We start from the raw sequence: 19989 nt of genomic DNA, 5'->3' as shown, positions 1-19989 counted from the left end.
TGCTGCTCCGCAGCACCCAAAGCCATGGTGGCTTCATGGGCTGTCCCAGCCCTGGCTCGTCCTCCTGAGTCTCCAATGTCCCATGCAGTCTCAGCATGAGCCCCTCTTGGGAATATGGTTTTCCCTTCAGGTGCAGTGAGACCACTACGTTAAGCTGTTCGTTGCAGATCTTGGCTCCCTTCTTGTGTCCTGAGCCACAGACCCTGTTCCTCTGCAGAAGAGGTGACCTGGCTTAATGCTGGGCACAGGTGCTCCTTCGCTGTCCCCAGCCCGTTCCCTCTGACCCCGGCAGGCTCTCACATGCTCCGGATTAGCCCAGCTTTGACCTGTCCGTTCTGGAAGCTGCTTTCCTCTCCCTGGGGACTAAATCTTGATGTTTAAAACAAACCTGTCTAGGAGTTAGCATGGAGCAGCCCCACAGCATTCATCCCTTTCATGCTTGCAGGGCTGCTGCAATGGGGTGTGTGTGGGGAGCAGCTCTGTGACCCCTGGGTGATCCAGAGCTGGCAAGGATCCTCCGTCCCTGCAGGGTGTTTTGGCATCAGCCCACAGGGCAGTGAGCCTTCCTGGGCCACCGTGGTTCGTTAACCAGAGCTGACACGAACTGACCCGTCAGGCCCTGGGGCTTCTCTCACCCCCCAGATACAGGGCAGTGTCCAACCTCATCCATGTTACCTGCTCCTTGGAAGCCCAAACCGCAGCTGTGTCTACCAAAACCTGACCCTGCCTTTGGATGAGCAAGCAAGGCAAGTAGCTTTTCAACAATGAATATCTGTGGTCACATCCTGCGCACCCTGTCATGGGTGCAAAGCTCCTGGGTGTTTCCTGATAAGATTTTCCAGCACATGCAGTCAGTCCAGCCATGTGCTGGTGCCTCCTCTTGATGTGGGCTATCTTGGATGCTGTCTGGGGGCTGCTCCAGGTGTGGATGTGTTGAACGGGGAGAAGATGGGGTTTTGCAGAGCAAAGTGGGAAGTATGTGCTGTTAGTTTTCCTTTGGGTGTAAAAGCATCCCTGACGGGAGGGCGCTCAGGTATTAGCTTCAAATTAGTGCTACCTGCAACATCAGAACAAGGATATCTCCGGGAAAATTTAAAAGCCCCAAACCCCAACATGGTAAAACAAAATACAGAACTTAATAGTCAGGTGGAAATTGCATTCAGCCCAAAGTGTCGCTGGAGGTCAGAGGTAAAGGCTTCACACTGTGGTGCTCAACAGGAGCAAGAGCGGCAGGGGCTGCTTGAGCACTCGCTTACAGTGGCCGTCTCTAGGACATGACATAAGCACGTTGCGCCTGTGACAGAAGAGATGCTGTTCTCGGGTGTTTATTGATTTGTCTTTAAAAATGGGTTTGTACCTCACTCCATAGAGGCCAGCCTTTGCCCACATGCGTAGCTGGGGCTGGCGCTGGAAACGTCTCCCTTGTTCTTTGCCTCAAAGCCCGCAGGAAGGAGAGGGGCTGCCTTCCGCAGCCGCGCCGTTTGCTGTGCCTTGCTGGAGTTGCCTGGGCAGAAAGGGCTTCCCTGGTATGAGCGTGGGCTGGCACAGCCTCGCGCTGTCCTCAGGCCACCATTCCCCACGGGCTGTCCGCAAGCGTGGCAGCTGGGCGGGAGCTGGTGTGTCCACCCACACCCAGGAGACGGGCATGGCCGTGCCGTGCCCCCCTGGGTGCCGCTGCCTGCCCGGCGTCCCACCCTGGGTGCCGCACAGCCGGGGTGCCCAGCACCCTTGGGCCGGGCTGTCCCGCAGCCCCCGGTGCCGGTGGCCACAGAGGGGCCGCTGTTGCCATCTGCTGGCTCCGCTACACAGGAGCAGCAGGACCTGGGCTCAGCCCTCTTGGAAGTCGCCTGTCACGAGTGTGTACGGACCCTGCTCTCACGCCGGGCTGCGGGCGCGTTGCCCACCCCCTGACCCAGCCCTTGGCCTTCTGGTAGCGTCTGCCCGTGGGCAGGTGTTGCAGGGACACGATGGGTGGCCCATTCCCGCTTAGGCTGTGCTGCTCCCAGCCCTTCCCGCACGCCCACGCGAGAGGGTGTCCCTCCTGCCCTCCTTGCGGGTCCGAAGTGTTGGCCTCTGGCACACCACGCTCTGGGAGAGCCACGAGGCTCTTACTAGGGGAGCTCCTTCTCATTAAACACGAACATTTCCACCACTGATTGTCACCGTCAGGTGTTTATTCCTCCTCTGGGCTTGTCTTTATTTCCTTTTTCTTTCAAGTTCTTGGCAAGTTCTCCCAGGCTGGGAACATATCGCTGCTGTAGCAGGTACCCCGTGAGCACAGCATGCTGCAGGTCTCACCTGGCCAGTCCCCACAGCGATGGCCAGGGCTGGGAGCTGCAGGACCCCCAGCTCCAGCCCCGGTCCCCAGCTGGCCCTGCAAAATCGCTGCTTTGCCTGCAGGAACGACGGGGCTGAGCCGGCGTAAGCAGTGACAGCTCGTTCAGGCATTGCTCAGAGGATGAGGTTACTTCTGTAAATCTATTATCTTTTTTTGGCAATTAGCACCAGTTAGGAGCCCTGGGAGTACATGCAGCAAAGAGCAGGAAGCCCAGTTAAGCACATCTCTCTGCTTATCTAAGCCCAGTTAAACAAGCCTCCTGTGGCACAGCCCTACAGCTTGTAGCACAACCCGTAAATGCTCCGAAGATGATCTCTAGTGCTGGGATTGCTTTTCTTTGCACTGTGTAGCCCCGGAGATTTCCATTCAATGCGTGTACATCTTGGGCGGGGGCTCACCCCAGCCTGGGGTACCCCCAGCAGTCTGCAGGTCACATGGAGGAGCCCCCGAGTCCTTGTGTCACCTGGACGCCGGAGGCAGCCCGGCGGTGAGCTGCGCTGGTGGCTTGCCCTGCTCGGGGGCCGCACTACATCTCACTCTGGGTGAAAGCCCAGCGCAAAGGCCGGGCTCGGTGGCTGGGCTTGACCACACATGTCGAGCTCAGGATGGGGGAGCGAGCGAGACGCTGTTTTCTCTGGCCTGGGAAGACAGCGACGTGTGTTTGTTTTCCGTGCTATCATCTCTTGCACAGCGTTTGTTTTGCTTGTCGAGCATTTCAGGAGATAAAATGACCTAAAGGGAGATTATTTTATCCTAATTTAAGCTGTCAATTTATCACTGACTTCTGCTTGTCTGCGCCAGCAGGACGGCTCGCTCTGAGTCCCTGGGGAAACCGCAGCTAGAAAGTGAGAATTTGGGGGGGATTTGCTGCAGTCTCACATCTAATCTGTGCTTGTAACAGCAACTACAAGCTGCTCCCTTGTACCCTCGTGTCATATTAGTTCCCATCACTGTGGGCTGGCTCGGCTTCCGAAGGAACTCCCCTCTCTAACTGGGGCCCGGGGTGGTTTTTCTCGTGCTGCAGGCTGGTGGAAGAGTTCATGCTGCTTGCGAACATGGCCGTGGCCCATCAGATCTACCGCTCCTTCCCTGAGCAGGCCCTGCTTCGCCGCCACCCCCCACCCCAAACCAAGCTGCTGAAAGACCTCATGGAGTTTTGCAACCAAGTTGGCCTCAACATTGACTTCAGCAGTGCGGGGACCCTGCATGTGAGTGCCCTGGCCTGGCAGGGAGCAGGGCCATGGGGGCGAAGGGTGGGCGGCTATGTGATGGCGTATTTGCGGCAGCGTGTGGTTTATTCCCTGTCCCCCTCTGCCCAAGCAGGGCTGACAACTATCCCATGTCAAAATGAAATGCCTCCCTTACTTGTTCTTGACCCCACCAGTGCTGGGCAAGGGTGGCCCAGCCTGTCCCCGTCAGCCATGTCGTGCACAGAGCTTAGAGCAGGGTGAGGAGGACCTTGCAGGTGACCCCAGTGCTGCCCTCTCTGCCCTGAGGAGGATGTTTCAGAGCAGAGGCGCTCACTGGGACACCCACATTTCCTTTCTCTGCCTTCTCGGCAGGTCCTGGGCAGAGCATTTGCTCTGTACCGCGGGAAAAGTAGCTCTGCAAGGAGGTGTTTCTGTCTGGGCTGCTGAAGGTCTTGGGGAGGGCAGGGTGGGGAGCGGGGACTGGGAAGGACTGGAGAGCAGTGCTGGGAAAGGTCAGATGCAGCCAGCGCGGGAGGTATCCGACCGATCCTCCACTGAGCGTGTCCCGAGGCTGAACTCCAGCAGAACAGCACAGCGCAGGTTCCAGGATTTTCTTTACTCGCTGCAACTGGACTGTGGATAATCCTCTGTTAATCCCATCCCCGCTGGCCTCCCGCACACCCCTCCGTCAGCTGGGGCTGCTTTCCCCGCTTGCTGGCTGCGCTGGGCCTATGTCAGCAGACGCGAGGCTGTGCACTCAGCTCCTCTTCTGCACTCTGAACCCTCCAGCCCTTTCTCACTGCTAGCCCTGGGCAGTGACCTCCCGTATCCACAGCTCCCCAGAGTCCCATTAGTCCATGCGCTGAAGCTGTCAGTAGCTGGACAGGAGCCAGGCACAGGTCAGGAGAGGAGCTACAGGTGCTCTCACACGCTGCACGTCTGGGGTCAGAACCAGCAGTCCCCATGCCCCGGGTGCTCCCTGCTGTTGACCCTGGGAGGTGGGTCAATACTCAGAAGGACTGTGTGTGCAGTCTTGTCGGGGCTGCTGGGACCAGAGCAAAACCCAATTTCACATGCGCTTTTTGGTTTACGAAGAGATTTGCAGGGAACAGAGCAATTTGGCCCTGACGAGCTGCTGTTTGCCCCAGTAAGATCTGCCTGGGTCCTCCTACCACCATAGCTTGCCAACACTGAATGCTCTCTCTCTTTTCTCCTCCAGAAAAGCTTAAATGAAACATTTGGTGCTGACAAATACTCTGAAGCCAGGAAAGAAGTGCTGACCAACATGTTCTCCAGGCCCATGCAGGTGAGAACAGCACTGTGCTGTCAGACACGTCTGGCTGTAGCTGTCTGCGGTGGCTCCATCTTCAGCCCTCGCCCCATCTGCGTTACTGGAGCTGGTTATTACGTAGAGGGAGAGTGAATGGACACCGACCATGGTGCTGTGGGGCTGCCAGCAGCTTCCCGCAGTGCCTCCAGCCCCCTGCAGCTGGCAGTGGGGGTATCCCCTGGGCAACAGAGCTTTACTGGATGGCAGGGTCAGGCTGAGCCTTTCCTCACCCCCCATAGTGTCTCTGTTATTACTGGTTGGGATGTTTCACCAGTGAAGTTGCTTGAAGGATGTTAGCAGACTCGCAAGGACCCAGCCTGCTCTGTGAAGACCTTGTGGTGGCCTACATGGTTCGTGTTTGTCCCATTTCTTCACATCATGGTATCCCAGCTGGTCCAAAGAAGGAATCAAGAGTGAGGATGATGTAGGGGTGTGGGACTGGCCTTAAAGCACGATATGGTACCCAGACACATGCTCTTAGAAGCAGGGAAGCTCTGGAAACCCTTTGGTCTCCCTCTAGACCAAGAGACCTTTCTGTGAAGGTCTCTGCAATGGAAGCTTGTGCTGCTCACACTGATTGTTGTGTTTAGTGCATCTGCAGCTCAGGACACTTATTTGGGTGCTTATCACCATCAAAAACATTTTCATGAAGCATCTGCCTTTCTACATTCGCAGCTGGGCATAGCACAGCCTCTTCTGAGGGCAGTCCTACCCCACGGGTAGAAGGGGCACGTTCCTGAAATGGTCTCTCTGCTACAGCCTGTTTATCACTGCAGGAATGAATCATCTTCCCAACATCACTCATTTGACTACCACTCTTCTAATTAGTTTATTTGCTCCATTTACTCATTAGCCGTTGCCTGAAGTCCTGCTGTACTTTAGTGACTTAATGCTTGCTTGTAAGTGGGATTGGGGCCTGAAGCCGTTCAGTAAATCACCCCCTCGTGCATGTGTTCAGCTCAGGAGTGCTGCTTCGTGAAGTGCAGGGAGTGTCCTCTGGAGCTGGCTGTGTTGTCCCAGATCCTGTGTCCTGCTTTGATTTGTCCTGGTCCCTTCTGTCACATCTTCCTTTTCTGGTGGAAGGTGCTAACAGGTGGACACACGGGTGACAGGCATTCCCTCGGGTCCCTCTCTGGTCCTGCTGACTGTGGTGTAAGCTTGGGCTTTGCCAGCAGTACCACTTGGAGCAGACCTGTCTGTGGGCCAGGAGGGATGAGCAACGAGAAGGCAACTTGGTTCTGCCTTGGCACCGAGGAGGAGATGAGCTTTTTGGGACCCACTGACTTGCTGAAATGTTGGCTCTGTGGTCTCCTGAGGCTGTGGTCTGAGAGGTGGTGGGTGTACTTTGAGATACCTCCCAGTTGCTCTCGTTAAGATTTAGCCCTGTGAATACATGTTAGATCCATACGCAAAAGAGGTATCCATGTTTTGGGGATGAAGTCTTCTGCGGAGGAGATACCAGACAGAGTTTGGGGAAGAAGAAGGAGGAGCTTTTAACGGAGATATTCCATGAGACATGATTTTGGCAGGAACTAGACTCATTTCATTGTCAGAAGACCAAGGCGCCTGCATGTTCAGGTGTGCTGTGCAGTCCACTCACGCCTGGCAAAGCTGCAGTCTGGCACACTCGTATCATAGGCAAAACCCAGTTTACAGCTGAGCCTGTCGGCCGTGCGGGGCAGCCTGTGCCTGGATGGTGAGCGGCGTTCCCATCTGCTGGCATTGCTGTCTGCTGGCGTTCCCTGGCAGGATGGTGCTGCCGTGCGTGGTGGGGTGCTCTCGTTATTGGAAGTGGTGCATGAGCCAGAAGAAGCAGACATTGCTCTTGATCTTGGGATGAGCTTATGCAGTTTGGCCATTTGCTGAACTGTTGTTTAGTTTGTAAATGGAGTTTCCCATCTTTAGGGCCGCCTTCCAATCTGACCCAGGATGTGCTCGCAGTGATGGATCCAGTGTGACCAGTGTGTAAGGAAGGGCCATGATGCTGTGGAGACGAGAGACATCAGTGTTGTTCTCTGCGGTCTCTGGTCCCCGACCACACTCACTGCGGGGTGGACTCACAGCTCCCCAAAATCCCAACCAGTTCAGATTCCTACTGTTGTTCCTGCTGCGAAATGCAGAGGACGGGTAGCGCAAAGCCACGTCAGCGCGGAAAGGGCAGGCAGCGACTGAGTGGAAGGAGCTTTCCCTGGGAGGAGGATTTTTTGCTGTCTGCCACCAGTATTAGAGCAGATGGAAGAATTGGCCCCATCCTGCCCATGTCCCCCGATGAACAGGTTGCCCAGGGAAGTGGTGGAGTCCCCATCCCTGGAGGTACTTAAAAGACGAGTAGATGTGGTGCTTAGGGACATGGTTTAGTGGTGGACTTGGCAGTGCTGGGTTAACGGTTGGACTTGATGGTCTTAAAGGTCCTTTCCAACCAAAACGATTCTGTGATTCTATGTCGCAGTCCCTCATGGGGGAGAGGACAGACCTGAGCGTTGGCAGCTGCGGAGCACAGCTATGCAGGGGCCTGTGCCAGTGGCGAGGGCTGGGCCATTGCTCTGACGGATGCTGTGGCGAGAGCATTGGGTTAGGGCACTGAGGAGTCACCCATATCCCAGTGCACGTCTCAGCTCCCAGGGCTAAAGCTGGTGTTTCAGGGTCAAGGCTGCAGTTCAGTTGACCAAAACAAGCTGCCCACAAGTTTAACCCGTGGTCGCGCCAAGCCTGCATCTTCCATCTTCACTGCATGGTGGTGGTCACGACATCAGCTCTTGGAGGAGGAGGGAGATGGGAAGCAACTGGTAACACGTGTGTCTGGGGAAGCCGCCTGGATTGCCATGCCAGGAGCCTTGTAACAGATGAAGGAGCAGCGACACACCATTTTTCAGGGGCTCAGTCACTCGAGGATTCAATCTGTCCATGAGAGCAAAGCCGCCCCTGGTTAGCTGAGGCTGATTTATTTCCAGGCTCCTCGTGGTTCTCCGGGGGTTGTGGCAAACCCTGGGGATTTGAGACCACTTGTGAGTCAAATCTGTTAATGAGAAAACATCTGCTTTATGCCAGGCTGGTGTCACTGGGTAGCACTGCTGTGATGGTGAGGATGGGTATCGGATACGTGTCGGACTGGGCTCCCTGCAGCGTGTAACCTTACCGCAGCCCAGAGGAGCAGTTTTGCTATGATACCCAAGCTGATGCCAACCTCAGGAGGGTCATGAGCTGCCAACAGGGTGTCAAAAATGGTGCTGGACCCAGCAGCAGCTGGGTTTGGCCAGCACATCCATCAGGAAGAAGTGCCCCAGGCAACAGCAAGCAGCGCAGGACCTTCAGCATCTTTTCTAACTTAAAACAAGGTGGGGGTTGCCCTGCGCTGTGGGCGTAGGGAAGGGCTGAGCCCTTGCCAGCGGCTTTCTCATAGCAAGGATTTTGACCCTTGCCATCGAGTGGATATGCTCTGCTCTCTGCCCGCCTTGCACGGAAGGGACCTTCCTCCCTTCTGCCGGGGAGCCTGGCAGAGGTGCTGTAACCCCCCTGTAAGTTCATGCTGTCTGTCTGCACAAGGGCACTCATCTTCTCCCGCAGCAGCCTCCAGCGCTCGGCGTGTCTCCCTGCCCGACTGCGCAGAGCCTTGTTCGGTGGGAGCTGAGCTAATTGAGTGGAGACCGTGCTTTGTGGAGTCCATCAGAAACAATTTAATTCTGGGTTGTGGAAATTGGCAGCCACCACAGCTCCTATCCCAGCTCTTGGGTCGCATAATAAGGCCGGGACTGATGCTGCTTTTTTTAACCTGCTCTGTTTACTTGCCCGGATCACTGTGTTGCTGCTCAGCAGGAGCTGGCTGTGCTGCAGGGCTGGTGAGCGGAGGATACAGCTGCCCAAACGGTGGATCTCAGGATGGCTCTGTAATCAGAGCTGGCTACTCCTGTTTTTTTTAAATCGCTTGCTCTTATTTTTAAACGGGTTCATTCAATCGCCACTGTGCCGTGACCCCGCCGCAACCCCCCTGACCCGCACAGCCTCCCCTCCCTGCCTGGGCTCAGCCCCCGTTGTTTTCCCAGCCCCGAGGGCTGGTGTTTCACAGATGTAAAAATAAAAGGTGGAACATGTGGGATAACAGGGGCGGCGCAGCCGGGAGAGGTTCCTGCTGAAGAGGCTGCTGGGCAGGCCCCGGTGCTGGTTTAGCCGCTCGGCTTCCCAGCTGTCGTGGTGGGATGGAGCAGCGGGGATCACAGCGGGGCTCACAGCAGGGCTGTCTCCTCCTCCTCAGTGAACGGGAGAGCCGCTCATCCCAGCCGCTGGTGCTCTCCAAGCAGGGTGATGCTTGGAGCCTGCAGCCGCACCCAGGGCATCTGTGGTGGGCACGGGACAGGCTGGGCTCTCCCCTGGAAGACGGGGCGGTGGCGAATGAGCCCCAAGGCCTGAGCAGAAGCAGGAACCTGCTTAAACCCACGTGTGACGTGAAAGTTGGTGCAATCCTTGGGGCAAGCCTTGGTCAACTGGCAGCCAGCAGCTCCCCGCAGTGGCTTTGCCCCCTTTGCTCTGTGCCCCGTTCCTGCAGCACCCACCTTGTCCCTGCATAACCCAATGGGAGCAGCAGGTGAAGGACCATCGGCTGCTGGAGCTCTGTCCCACGGACACGGATCCCTCCAGCCTCGTGCAGGGTCCTGCCGCTATCCTTCCTCACCCTCTTTCCTCGCTTCTCACCCTTTTCAGATGGCTCTCTACTTCTGCACCGGCGTCCTGAAGGATGAGACCCTCTTTCGCCACTACGCCCTGAACGTGCCCTTCTACACGCACTTCACCTCGCCCATCCGCCGCTACGCAGACGTCATCGTGCACCGTCTCCTCTCTGCCTCGCTTGGTGGGTGCCACCCGGCCGCTTGCGGAGCAGCTCTGGGTGCTGTGAGGGGTAGGGGTGGCTGTGCCTGGCATAGGCAGGACTCTGGGTTCCTGCCTTGCCAGTCTTGGGTGCTGGGTGCTTGGAGTCTGCATCCCACGGGGCAGCTCCCTGGCACATGGGTACCCTCAACTAGCAGGGACACGGGGGCAAGCTGGGCATCTGGGTCCAGGCTGCCATGGGATGGCTCCAGAGCAGGAGGGAGCATGGGCTTGTCACTGTCACTTGTTCGCTTCCCAGGTGCCAGCCCCCCCATCAAGATGGAGAAAGAGGCCATCCAGAGACAGGCAGACCACTGCAACGACCGGAAGATGGCTTCCAAGAGGGTGCAGGAGCTCAGTGCTGACCTCTTCTTCGCCATCTTCATTAGGGTAAGAGCCAAGACTATCTTCCCCTGAGGTACCTCTGGATTTCCCTGTGAAGGCTCAGCCTAGATGCCACCAGGCAGAGGGCTGCGTGGCTGCCCAGCTGGCCTTGGGGAAGGCAGACAGTGAGGGTACACACTGAGTGAGCACCACTGCTGGAGACACTGGCTCCCCTTGGGGACAGCTGGATGGGGGATGCTGGTGTAGTGACAGCCCTGTCTCTTGGCAGGAGTGTGGTCCTCTGGAGTCAGAGGCCATGGTGATGGGTGTCCTCAACGAGGCCTTTGATGTCCTGGTGCTGAAGTTTGGAGTCCAGAAGCGCATCTACTGCAATGTAAGTACCTCACCAGTGTGAGACAGTGCCAACGCTGCCTCACCGGAGAGGGCTGCAGCAGCCTGGCGTCATCGGAGGCAGCGGCTGTCCTGGTGCCCTTCTGTGCCAGCCCTGCAGCCGGCAGAGCTGCGCCCGAGCAGGGCTAGCTGGAGGGGAGGGAGCCTTCATGGGGCTTCCCCACCATCCCTCGGCCCTGGGCAGGCACGAGGTGCTGGGGTGGTCTGGAGCAGCCCAGTCTCTGAGGGCCAGCTGCATGCTGGGGTTGATTTGGTCTATGTAAAAGGGAATAAAGACAGATGCAGGGGCACAGAGAACATGGAGCTGAAGCAAAGAAAGGGAGAGGGGCTGGTTTTCATTTCCTTTGATCAGACAGTATATCTGGGGCTGTGACAGCACTGCTGTAGGCCAGCACCTGCAGTTAGCGACAGCATCTTCTCGTAATAACCTGGTTATACGGCTGGCAATGACGTCTTTAAACAGGACATATAGCATGATATATGGGCTGTTTGTATATCGTAGCAGCCACTGATTTACGTGCTAGGCTCAGGCTCAGGGGCTGCTGCCTCCCGGTTGTTAAAGAGCTGCAGAAGCAGCCTGCCAGGCAAAACCAGCGTGGTCCCCCTTCGCAGGCAAAGTGGAGGGGGAGAGCCGAGGGAGGGATGTTGTCAGGGCTGTTCCCAACGCACTCCCTGCCCGCAGGCGCTGCCCTTGCTGGGCTTCCACTTCCAGAAGGTGGGGAGGAAGCCGGAGCTGACGCTCATGTGGGAGCCAGAGAAGTCGCAGCAGGAATCTCTGCCCCAGGTAAGACCCCCGCAGCGCGGGATGGGCTCACACCACCATGGGGCTGGCGTGGAGGCTGTGTGCAGCGGGTGGATCCCACAATCTCTGCAGGGACAGGCCTGGGAAGCAGGACTGCCTCCCAGGCTGTCGGGTCCTGCTGTCCCTCTGTGTCCCCTCCCCAGCGAGCCCAACCTCAGCCTCATCCTCCTCTGCCATCCAGCCCCGCTCCATCCCATCGCTGCCACTGCATCTGACCCCTCCACGGCCTTCGGACTCTGCCCTGCCTGCTGTGTGCCCTGTCTCCCAATTCAGTTTCCTCCAGGAATTGAATTAACATGCTGTTTACTTCCTTCTTCCAGATTATCAATTAAGATGTTAAGTAAGGCCAGGCCAAAGGCAACGCCTGGCTAGGCCCTTCCCCTCATCCTGGTGTTCCTTGACCCCTCGCTGTCACGGCCCTTCCATTGGGTTTCCATCCCTGTGATAAGGTTGAGACCCAATTAGGAGGAATTTTTAAAGTCAGACTTTCTGAGATACAGTGTCAAATGATTTAACAGCGTCTAGAAATCTCTCTCATGTGTCCCTGTCATCTATTAACTTGGTAACTCAATCAAAGGGAGCAATCGCATTTGTCTGGCGTGATTAAGTGGTGCTTCTTTGCCAACTTTTGTCTGGCGTCGCTATAAAATCACAGCTGCGTTGCCCCTGTGATCCCTGCCTGCTGCCTGCGCGGGAACGGGAGGGCTGAATCCCAACCTCTCCCTGCACCGCTCCAGGGGTTCTGCACTTGAACCCTGTTTCCATCCAAGCCCAGCACAACCCATCCTTGTCCACCTAGGGCCGGATGGAAAGGACTCCCAATACAGGGCCGGGCTGACCCTCCCATCTGGTATGATGCATGTCCTGGGACGTCCTTTCCTTCCCAGGGGAGATGTTGCAGAGCCAGCCAAGCTCCCCGGCTGCTGCAGGTGTTTCTGCAGGCCCCCCTCCCTTTGAAGCTGTGTTTTCCTGTCTCAGCTTGGCTCAGAGAAGCCCCCTGGACATGACCCGAAGTGGCCTCAGTTCCTCCTTTCCTACAGGAGCGAGTATCACTTACACCCTAGCAGGGATCCGCATGAAAAATGATGCCCCAGCACGAGCAGGGCCCATTTTGGTTAAGCAAACACTTGGCAATAGAGGAAACTCCTCCATGAACTCTCCACACCTCCTAAGAAAACACTGGAGCCCTCCCCGGGGAGCAGGCTCTGAGCTGTCCTCTGAGCCAGCAGATCCCTGAGTTGATAAATCTCCAGCCCTGGGATGAGCCAGGTCCCCCAGGAGCCATGCTGAACCATGGGAGATGTCACCTGGACACCCTGTGGCACTGAGCACCCCCTGCTCCCTGCCTGGCCCCGATGCTTGGCCTCTGATTCCCGGTTTGGCTCAGCCTGGCCAGGCAGCGGGAACGTCGGGGAAGGCTGTTTGCAGGACTCTGTGCAGGGGTCTGGTTTGGCCGGCCCTGCTGTGGAGGGGAGGTGGTGTCCCCATCTCTCCCCGAGCTCCAGGAGATGGCCAGGACCTCAGTGGGCATTACTCAGGGCTTGAATGTGAAGTGGATCTAGTACTTGGGGGATTTGATGTGAAATCGTGCTGTTCCCTGACGGTTCAGCAAACGGATGGGGCAGGATTGCAAAGGAAAGCCCTGATAATCCCCATTGGACTCCCCCAGATGGGGAGGGCTGCCCCATGGCCACTGCCCTGCGTGCTCCTGCCAGCTGCCGTGGGCGGGGGGCTGGTACTAGATAGCCGGCAGCTATATGAGCAGCCATCTGCAGGATTTCCCTGCGGTTTGCTCCTCGCTGGCCACTTCAATACGTTTAAGTCTCAATGAGATTTTCCTGCTCTGAATGATTAATCTGGAGTGGCTGGAGCTGGATGAGCTGGGAAGGGTTTGACAAGGTTACGGCGGTGGCTCCGTGCCTCCTTCTCCTGCGGGCCAGCCCCGAGCAGATGGCCCTGACGAGCCCTGCTGCAGCGCAGGGCTTGGGGACGGGCTCCAGCGAGCGAAGCCCCCAAATGCCCGGCCACAGCCCTGGGGCAGCCCCTTCCCGGTGTCCCCGTTAACCGTGCCTCATGGATAGACCTGATCGATGCTTTACGCTTCTCATGCACACAATTGATGGCGTCAGAGGACAGAGGAGGTGGCAGCAGGCAGCGGCACATTCCTGAACAGGAGGGATTGATTTTCTGGGGTCTTTATTCCCTTGTGTCTCTCTCATCCATCATGCTCCCTTCCTGGGTCTCCTCTTGCTGTGGGGACATGGGGGGGTTGTTCCCTCCTTGCGGGATGCTGAGAAAATGCTCAGCGTCGTGTGGAAAACCCTTCTCGCTGCAGCTTACTGTTGGCGCTTGGCCAAGTTGCTCCATTAAGGGATGATGTGCATTCTCCGGCAGGAGAAGGGAGACACAGGCAGGTTTTAGGGGAGGCTGGGACGCAAAGCCAAGGGCACAATCACCCACGCTCCTTCCTGGACTGTGCAGAGAACAAGACTGGGGCCTGATCAGGCTGGAATAAGTGAGGATGTTTTGGGAAGCTCATTTAGGTCAGTCTGGGTTCCCTGGCTGGCTTCGCAGCCCAGTGGTGTTGCCCTTGAAGATGCTGCATCCAGCCCCAGCCCCAGGAGCACCCTGAACCCCAGCAGAGCTCTCTGAAGCCATCCTGCCCCATTCTCCATCTCCCAGTGGGTGCCAGTGCAGCATAGAGCCACCTGAAAAACCTTCTTCTTTCCATGTTTCTCTCCCTCGCTGAAGGTGATCACCATTTTCACGCTGGTGGAGGTCGTGCTGACGTCAGATGGCGCCCCGCTCAAGTACAGTGCCCTGCTCAAGAGACCGAGCTCGGAGAAGTGAGCGTGTGCTCCCCGTGTGCTCCCCGCTGCCGACACTTGCCCACCTCCCAGGCCACGCACCGGCACCCGCCGGGGACGGAGGGGACCCACGAGGAGTTTGGGGGTTTGAGTTTTAAAAACGATGCCATTTTATTTCTGGTTTGGATTTTAACCCTGGCTGGGAGCGTGGCTCAGGACTTGAGCCTGCCCCAGGCAGAACATTTCTACTCTTGGATATTTTTAGCTTGATGCTTTCTTTGTTTTTTTTTTAAGGCAGCAGTGTCCATCCCCAGCCACCTCTGGTGCGCGTGGTGAGGGCTGAGCGGGGACACATGTCCCCGGGAGCGGAGCGGGGCTGGCTCCACAGTCCCATGTGGGATGCAGTGGGATGTGGTCGTGGGGCCATGTAGGAGGGTTTCCTGCAGGGTTGTGTGTCATGTAATAAAAGCCGGGTCAGCAGCCGCATGGGGGCTCGCGCAGGTTTCATTTTGTCTCCTCCGCGTCCCCCCAACCACTAATCCCAGCGGTAACTCATCTCCCGGACAGCCCCGTGCCTTCCCCTGCCTGCCCCTTCCTGGGCGTTGTGAAACAGCGCGGGGCCGTGCTGGGCCGGAGGGCGTGGGGGGTCAGGGGACCCGTGCTCCGGTGGCTAATCCCACAGTCTGATCTGTCACCGGGTGTCTGCTCCAGCCCCTCGCACCCTGGCCTCCAGGCTCACCTTGCTCGGGGACCCTGCAGCACCATGTCCTCGCTTCTCCCTGCCACTCGAGAGAGCAATCGCAGACTGACCCTCGCAGCCCCTCTGCAGTCTCCAGCCACCTCTGCCTACTCTCTGTCCCCATGTCTCCCGCCTGCGCTGTGCAGGTTGTCTCCAGGGGCACAGGCTGCTGCTTCATCACCTCTGTGGGGACGGGCAGGCACAATCGGCGGCTGGTGGAAGGACTGATGTCTGGAGAGGAGTGGATCCATCGTACCAGGCAGGGAGGGGGCCCTGCTTCACTCTGCCTCATGGATGGTGGCAAATGTGGCCATGGCATGGACAATCTGGGCCCAGTTCTGGGCCCCTCAGTTCAAGAAGGACAGGGAACTGCTAGAGAGAGTCCAGCGCAGAGCCACGAAGATGATTAAGGGAGTGGAACATCTCCCTTATGAGGAGAGGCTGAGGGAGCTGGGTCTCTTTAGCTTGGAGAAGAGGAGACTGAGGGGTGACCTCATTAATGTTTATAAATATGTAAAGGGCAAGTGTCATGAGGATGGAGCCAGGCTCTTCTCAGTGACATCCCTTGACAGGACAAGGGGCAATGGGTGCAAGCTGGAACACAGGAGGTTCCACTTAAATATGAGGAAAAACTTCTTTACGGTGAGGGTGACCGAACACTGGAACAGGCTGCCCAGAGAGGTTGTGGAGTCTTCTTCTCTGGAGACATTCAAAACCCGCCTGGACGCGTTCCTGTGTGATATGGTCTAGGCAGTCCTGCCCCGGCAGGGGGATTGGACTAGATGATCTTTCGAGGTCCCTTCCAATCCCTAACATTCTGTGATTCTGTGAATCTGCCCTTTACAGGAGCCAAGAGCTGGACAGACCCGGGCTGCCCCGCTCAGGATGGGGGATCGGGCCTTGGGGTGGGTCAGGGCTGGGTACAACATGCTCCCCGGGAACTGGCAAGCTGTGGAAGCCATCAAGGTCACCTGCAGTCCCCAGGGGTTGCGCTGCTGGCAGCATCCTTCCAGGTGGCCTTGTGCAACCACGTGTGGACGTCAGCTTTGGACGTGGGAGAGGGTGGGAGCAGCCTGTTCCTCCCTGGCTCTCCTCCTCGCCGGTGATTCAGGGCTGTTCCCTGCCCAAAGCAGGTACCTCACTGTGTGGGTGTGCTGGCACGGGCTGTCCCAGCACCTGACAGGCAGCATGTGACCCTGTCCCCTGGGAGAGGGGACCTGAGGACACTGACACCAAAGGCAAGATGTCCTCCGCATACCCTTCAGCCCAGCGTCCCCCTCCTTGGGTTTGTCTCGGGGGAAACAAGGCCAATCCAGCCCGGCCCAGCTCAGCCTGTCTGCAAAAACAGCACTTTGCCCTGCGCCCTCCCTGCCGCTCCCCAGGGTCCCACAGGCAGCCGCCACTGTGGGAGCTGGGGGGGCCTGAGGTGCCCTGGTCCCCAGGGAGGGGCTGGAGGTCCTCCCTCGCCAACGGCAAGGAGGGGGATGGCCCCAGGGAGGGCTGGGGGCACTGGGAGGGCCCTGGGCAGGGCTGGGAGATAGTCCCTGAATGTTATCAGCCCATCGTCTCATCCCTCCGGCGGGGCAGGGAAAGGCCATAAAGGGCTGTCCCCCCTGCCCTGGACACAGGCGGCATTTGGGGAGGGAGCCTGGGTGGGCAGCATGGGACAGCCGCTCTCCCCCGGGACCTGCCTTCTCCTCTGCCTCCTCGCCCGGCTAGCCACTGCGGCCTCAGGTGACAGCTCAAGCGGGGACGTGGGGGACAGGGGGGTGTGAGCCCTTGGTGGGGGTGCTGGGGCTGGTGCCGCTTCCCTGGGGGCCTCTGGGGACCCTGTCACCTACCCATGGGACACCAGCAAAGTCAAACCCTCACAGCCACCTCAGGGTGGTTTGAGACCCCAACCTGTGAATGGGTTTGTCTCAGCCCCCAGCAAAGCAGGCCCTGTCCCCGTCCCCTCCAGCCCCGCTGTCCCCTCGCTGGCTAGCAGTGGCTTTGGATCAAGCGACTTCATAGCCACAGCCAGCCATGATTGCCTGGACATGGCACACTCGCCACAGGGGGGCTGGTGCTTGGGCACCTCATGCCCTCTGCCGAGAGGCATGAGGAACTTCCCTGCCAAACTGTGCCTCAGTTTCCCCCTCTGCAAACGGGCTCTGGGCAATGCTGAGGTTGCCAAAGACCAGGCTGATCCCCAAAGGGCTCCTGGCCCTTTGGAAGGCCCCAGGAAGGGGACTTGGAGCACCTAAATTCCCCTTGGGTGGAGATGCCCACTCTGGTCCTGGGGGGGGGTGTCTCTGGGGACCCTCAGGGTGCCCAGTGCCCCCACATGCCCCTGGCTCTGCTCTTGCCTGCAGACGCCGAGAAGACCCCGGACTACTGGAACGAAGGGGCCAGGAGGAGCCTGGAGTCAGCCCTGGCCTTGCAGCCAGCAGCACAGCGGGCCAAAAACATCATCCTCTTCGTGGGTGACGGTGAGTCCCCCGGGTCCCAGCCAGGCCTCACGGCTCCAAGGCTCAGCAGCAGCTGGAGGACATGGCTGGCAAGAGGATGGGGCTGGTGCAGGTCCCCTCTTCCCCAGCCGGCCCTGGGCAGTGCCTGGGGGGGGCAGGACTGTCCCTGGTCCCGGCCCCTTGCCACCCTGCAGCTCTGCCATACCTGCAGGCATGGGGCTGTCCACCATGTCCGCGGCTCGGATCTACAAGGGGCAGCTGGCCGGCGGCTCAGGCGAGGAGAGCGTCTTGGCCATGGAGACCTTTCCCCACGTGGCCCTGGCCAAGGTGAGTAGGGCAGCACCGGGGGACGGCCACTCTGCCCCTTCCCAAAACCCTGCTGGCCCTCGCTTTCTTCCAGACCTACAGCATCGACCGGCAGGTGCCCGACAGCGCCGGCACGGGCACAGCCTACCTCTGCGGGGTGAAGGCCAACGCCAAGACGCTGGGGCTGAGCGGGGCGGCCGTCTACGGCAAGTGCCGCACCACCTTTGGCAATGAGGTGGACTCCGTCCTCCACCGGGCCAGGCTGGCAGGTACGGGGCAGTTGGCAACCCTGTCAGAGCGCCTGGCGTGGCACAGCCATCCCCTGCCACGCGGGGCTGGATGGGGTCCCTGTAAACCCTTGCTCACGCTGCAGGCAAGTCGGTGGGCATTGTGACGACCACGCGGGTGCAGCACGCGTCCCCTGGGGCAGCCTATGCCCACTCGGCCAGCCGGAGCTGGTATGCCGATGCCAACATGCCCAAGGAGGCATTGCGGGACGGCTGCAAGGACATCGCCTACCAGCTGGTGCACAACACGGACATCAACGTGAGGCGGGGAGCGGGCATGGGAGGGAGGGGACACTGGGGACATTGGGAAGGTCTGCTGAGCTGCAGGGCTGTGGCAGTGCCAGTGGCAGCTCCATGCTCCCCACCAGGTGATCCTGGGCGGTGGGCGCATGTACATGACCCCCAAACGGACCCTGGACCCAGAGTACCCAGAGGACCTGTCTCAGAACGGCACCAGGAAGGACGGCCTGGACTTGATTGCGGAATGGCTGAGTGCCAAGCAGGTACCAAGCCAGGGCAAGGGGACGTGGCGCCAGGCGCAGGGCATGTGCCATTGGCACTGGCTCTGTTTTCGCTGGCAGGGCGCCCGCTATGTCTGGGACAAGAAGGGCCTGGACGCGGTCGAGGATGACTCCGTGAGCCACCTGATGGGTAAGAGCATCACTGACTGCGCCACTGGCAACACCTCCTCCTCCTTCCCGCTCTGGGGGTGCTGGTGGGGGCACAAAGTGGCCCTTGTGTGGACCCCTCCTGCCCCACTCCCCCAGGCCTCTTTGAACCCAAGGACATGAAGTACGAACTGAACCGCAACGCTTCCACGGACCCCTCCATCGTGGAGATGACGGAAAAGGCCATTCGCATCCTGCGCAGGAACCCCAACGGCTTCTTCCTCTTCGTGGAAGATGAGTAGCCCGAGGCGGGCAGCGTGGCTGGGGCTCGGGTGGGATGCGGGTCCTGGGAGAAGGTGGGTGTCCCAGGGGAGCAGGGAGGGGGTGACGGCCGCGTTCCCCATGCAGGCGGCAGGATTGATCACGGCCACCACAGTGGCCGGGCCAAACAGGCGCTGATGGAGGCGGTCATGCTGGACCGGGCGGTGGCACGGGCAGGGCAGCTCACCTCCCCCTCCGACACCTTGACCGTGGTGACAGCCGATCACTCCCACGTCTTCACCTTTGGAGGCAACACGCTGCGTGGCACCTCCATCTTCGGTGGGTCTTGGGGAGAGGTGGCGAGCATCCCTGTTCCCACCTCCCCCTTTTGCTCCCACCGGAGGCTGAGCAGGCCAAGGTGGGGAGCTGGGGAGAGGTACCAAGCTGGGACAGGGGGTGACAATGTCTTTCCCTGTGCCAGGGCTGGCCCCCAAGAAAGCCAAGGACAAGCGAGCCTACACCAGCATCCTCTATGGCAATGGTCCTGGCTACAGCATCCGCGATGGGGGCCGCCCGGCCGCCAGCCTCCCTGCCGCAGGTAGGAGTCTGCTGGGATGGAGTGGGGGCGCAGGGTGGCTGGGGGCAGCGTCCCACTGGGGCTGCATGGGGTCCCGGTGCCACCACATGGCTCAAGAATCACTTGGTCAGGAATCGCCCCAATGCCGGGGTGATGGGAGCTGCCCCCCCCGTCCGTGTGATGGGTAGGGGAGCCTGCTGCCCCCAGCCCCATTTCTCTTGCCCGCCCTGCAGAGGACAAGGACTACAGGCAGCAGGCAGCTGTGCCCCTGGAGACGGAGACCCACAGCGGGGAGGACGTGGTGGTGCTGGCCCAGGGCCCCATGGCCCACCTCTTCCACGGGGTGCAGGAGCAGCACTACATCGCCCATGCCATGGCCTATGCCGCCTGCCTCGAGCCCTACGCCGCCGAGCCCGGGTGCGGGGCAGCTCGCAGGGCTTCCCATGGCACCCAGTGCTCCCCACAGCCCTTGCTCGCCCTCCTGGCCCTCTGTGTGGCTGCCCACATGGTGGGGGGCTGAGAGACCCCGTCCGAGCCCTGCTTCAGCTCAGCCTGCCTGGCTCCTTCCGAGCTGCCCCCAGCCACCCCACCAAGGATCTTGGCAGCCGGGTCCCCACTGTGGCCAGGATCAAGGGATGCAATAAAACATGGGCTGTTCATCTCCGTCTGCCGTGCAAGGGTTTGCAGTGACAGTAGCTC

General features: G+C 59.1%; 2 protein-coding genes across 3 annotated transcripts in view; both read left to right on the top strand.

Moving 5' to 3' along the window:
* The window catches only part of DIS3L2 (DIS3 like 3'-5' exoribonuclease 2), a 198602-nt gene extending 184060 nt beyond the window's left edge, over window positions 1-14542 (top strand). For both annotated transcript variants that reach the window (XM_068406001.1, XM_068406002.1), the window contains 7 exons: window positions 3363-3546; window positions 4748-4834; window positions 9554-9701; window positions 9978-10108; window positions 10332-10436; window positions 11136-11237; window positions 14007-14542. In XM_068406001.1, the coding sequence (XP_068262102.1) occupies window positions 3363-3546; window positions 4748-4834; window positions 9554-9701; window positions 9978-10108; window positions 10332-10436; window positions 11136-11237; window positions 14007-14105 (856 nt within the window). In that variant the 3' untranslated portion in view covers window positions 14106-14542. The remainder of the gene's footprint in view (window positions 1-3362; window positions 3547-4747; window positions 4835-9553; window positions 9702-9977; window positions 10109-10331; window positions 10437-11135; window positions 11238-14006) is intronic.
* Window positions 14543-16388: 1846 nt separating this feature from the next.
* Window positions 16389-19810, top strand: LOC137666345 (intestinal-type alkaline phosphatase-like). The gene is given in 11 exon segments (XM_068406274.1): window positions 16389-16535; window positions 17156-17272; window positions 17463-17595; window positions 17597-17826; window positions 17931-18103; window positions 18213-18347; window positions 18426-18495; window positions 18612-18744; window positions 18859-19052; window positions 19195-19311; window positions 19524-19810. Coding segments are annotated over 11 exon segments (1662 nt in total). The 5' UTR covers window positions 16389-16462.
* The last annotated feature ends 179 nt before the right edge of the window (window positions 19811-19989 follow it).

This window comes from Nyctibius grandis, chromosome 8 (assembly GCF_013368605.1).
Source record: "Nyctibius grandis isolate bNycGra1 chromosome 8, bNycGra1.pri, whole genome shotgun sequence".
Taxonomy (NCBI): domain Eukaryota; kingdom Metazoa; phylum Chordata; class Aves; order Nyctibiiformes; family Nyctibiidae; genus Nyctibius; species Nyctibius grandis.
This window is presented reverse-complemented; position numbering and strand designations above follow the sequence as displayed.